The sequence below is a fragment of the Entamoeba dispar genome, genomic scaffold (genome assembly GCF_000209125.1).
Source record: "Entamoeba dispar SAW760 scf_1105229461783 genomic scaffold, whole genome shotgun sequence".
In the NCBI taxonomy this organism is placed as follows: Eukaryota; Evosea; order Mastigamoebida; family Endamoebidae; genus Entamoeba; species Entamoeba dispar.
Genome location: NW_001854865.1, coordinates 4196 through 6234, shown reverse-complemented (window position 1 = coordinate 6234; position 2039 = coordinate 4196). Strand labels below are relative to the sequence as shown.

Here is a 2039-nt window from a genome sequence, read left to right as displayed (position 1 = left end):
TAACAAAAGTGGTTTTGATGGTGAAACTTGCATTACTTCCTTCCAATTTAAAAGAATAGATTTGTAATATTTGTTCTTGATAAATCTACGTTCTCGAATCATTTGACCAAAGTCATCAACAACTTCTTTCATAGTGTAATTGAATGTAATTGTAAACATCACTGCTATAATATTCATTGTTAAAGCAAATGTCATATTCCCAAAGAATAATACTAAAAAAACTATAAAAACATAATAGAAATGAGACTATTATTTGAGTTTTGATTATCTTTTATTTTATCACTATAAGAACCAATATTATTCAAGAATCAGTTAGAAAAAAAAATAACAAACACTACCAATAAATACAACAATCTTATATAAATGAAAATCTGCTAATAATAATCCAATCCATAGATAGAATTGGAATAAAAAGAAATATCTGTAGTTATGATATCCTAAACTATTTCCTACCATTGCACAATAATGGTCATATCTATAAATGCATTGGTTTGTAATTTTACAATGGTGAACTCTATCTGCTTTATATCTCTTACAAATATCGCAATATTGGTCTTCTTCTTTTTCTTCTTCATCAACTTGATAATATTGTTTAGGAATACATTCTCCAGTCACAAAATGACATTGGTAATAGTTGTATGTGATTAAATACACCAATATCTGTGCTATAACAAACCAAAATATGACTGTAATTAGAGAATACAAAAATGGTAAAACAAAAATAATTAATGCATCAACTGCTAAATAACATATTCCAATCAGACAAAATATTACTTTCACTGGAATTTTTTTTAATTCTTCTTGACTAAAGTCTAGACAACAAATTGGTTTTGACTTATTGTTTGTATCCATTAAATTATTAAGTTCTTAACAACTTAAATTAGAAAAGAGAAAAAAAAAACTATATTATAGGAATATTCATGACATTTTCAATGTAATCATTTAGATAACCTTCATACCTCTACGTTTTTTTATTGTGCATTACTCTTCATTTGTAATTGTTTTTGTTAATGATATGATATTCTTTTTATTAAGTTTACTAGTTTCTAATCTCCTAATTACTCCATCTTTGAGTTTAACTTGATGTGTTGTTTAGAAATATTCATACACTCTTCAAAACTCTATTTCATTTAAATTTGTATGAATATTTCTACTGAGATTATTTGGAATATGTACTAAATTTGAAGAATTGTTTAATCTTAGTAATATTTTTACAAACCAATGAAACTTCATCAAATAAACAAACAGTCGATAATCACATCAAAGAGGAAAAGGTATATTTAATTGTTTTAAACCAGTCAGACATCCAACACAAACAAAAAAAAAGAACTATGATAAAAAAGAATCATTTATTCTTCTTTAAATTGAAAACAGGATGTAGTTGACCAAACATGAAAAATAATGTACTTAATATTATCTTCTATTCACTTTAACACTTACCCATTTTATTTAGCATAGTCAACTGAATCTTTTTATTAATGAAGACATAGAGATACCGTTTAACGCAAAACTATTGTTTGCTTTTGTGTTCGTAATTTTTGTCATTTCCGATCTTTGAAAACAATTTAACTCTTTGCTAACTCTTCTTTCAGTAAATTTGAATTGTATTGCCACAGCTTAATCTTTCAACAAGAAATTTACTAACAAGTTTTGGGCATATTTGATTACAACCCTTTTTGTGCAGTTCCATTATTTTTTGAATAAATTACTAAAAATTGAATGTACCCAACTGTTCTTTATCCAACTTCCTCCCTCATATTTCAAAAATCTTTGTTTTATTTTGTGACTTAACACAGGAAGGTACTGAAAAACAAATAATATTGAAAGATTTAATTGTTACAACACAAAGTACAATTAAATCAGAGAATAGTCGTATAGAAATAATGGATTATTATATGACTCTTCTTTTAAACCATTCAATACTTCAAGAATGTTTTGAAAAATTTATTAATTGATTTTTTTAGAGTGTTCAAATAGAAAAATTATTTCAAACATCAATTAATCTATCCTCAAGATCATAATCATCTTCTTGACTTTGA

The 2039-nt window shown here is 25.4% G+C and overlaps 1 protein-coding gene across 1 annotated transcript in view; it reads right to left on the bottom strand.

The window, feature by feature from the left end:
* EDI_264230 (zinc finger protein DHHC domain containing protein, putative) overlaps positions 1-852 on the bottom strand; it is a gene marked incomplete at both ends in the record, with an annotated part of 972 nt that extends 120 nt beyond the window's left edge. The window contains 2 exons of the mRNA XM_001733404.1: positions 1-246; positions 334-852. The exon at positions 1-246 is cut by the window's left edge and continues 120 nt beyond it. Coding sequence (XP_001733456.1) covers positions 1-246; positions 334-852 — 765 coding nt within the window. The remainder of the gene's footprint in view (positions 247-333) is intronic.
* Positions 853-2039: the final 1187 nt, after the last annotated feature.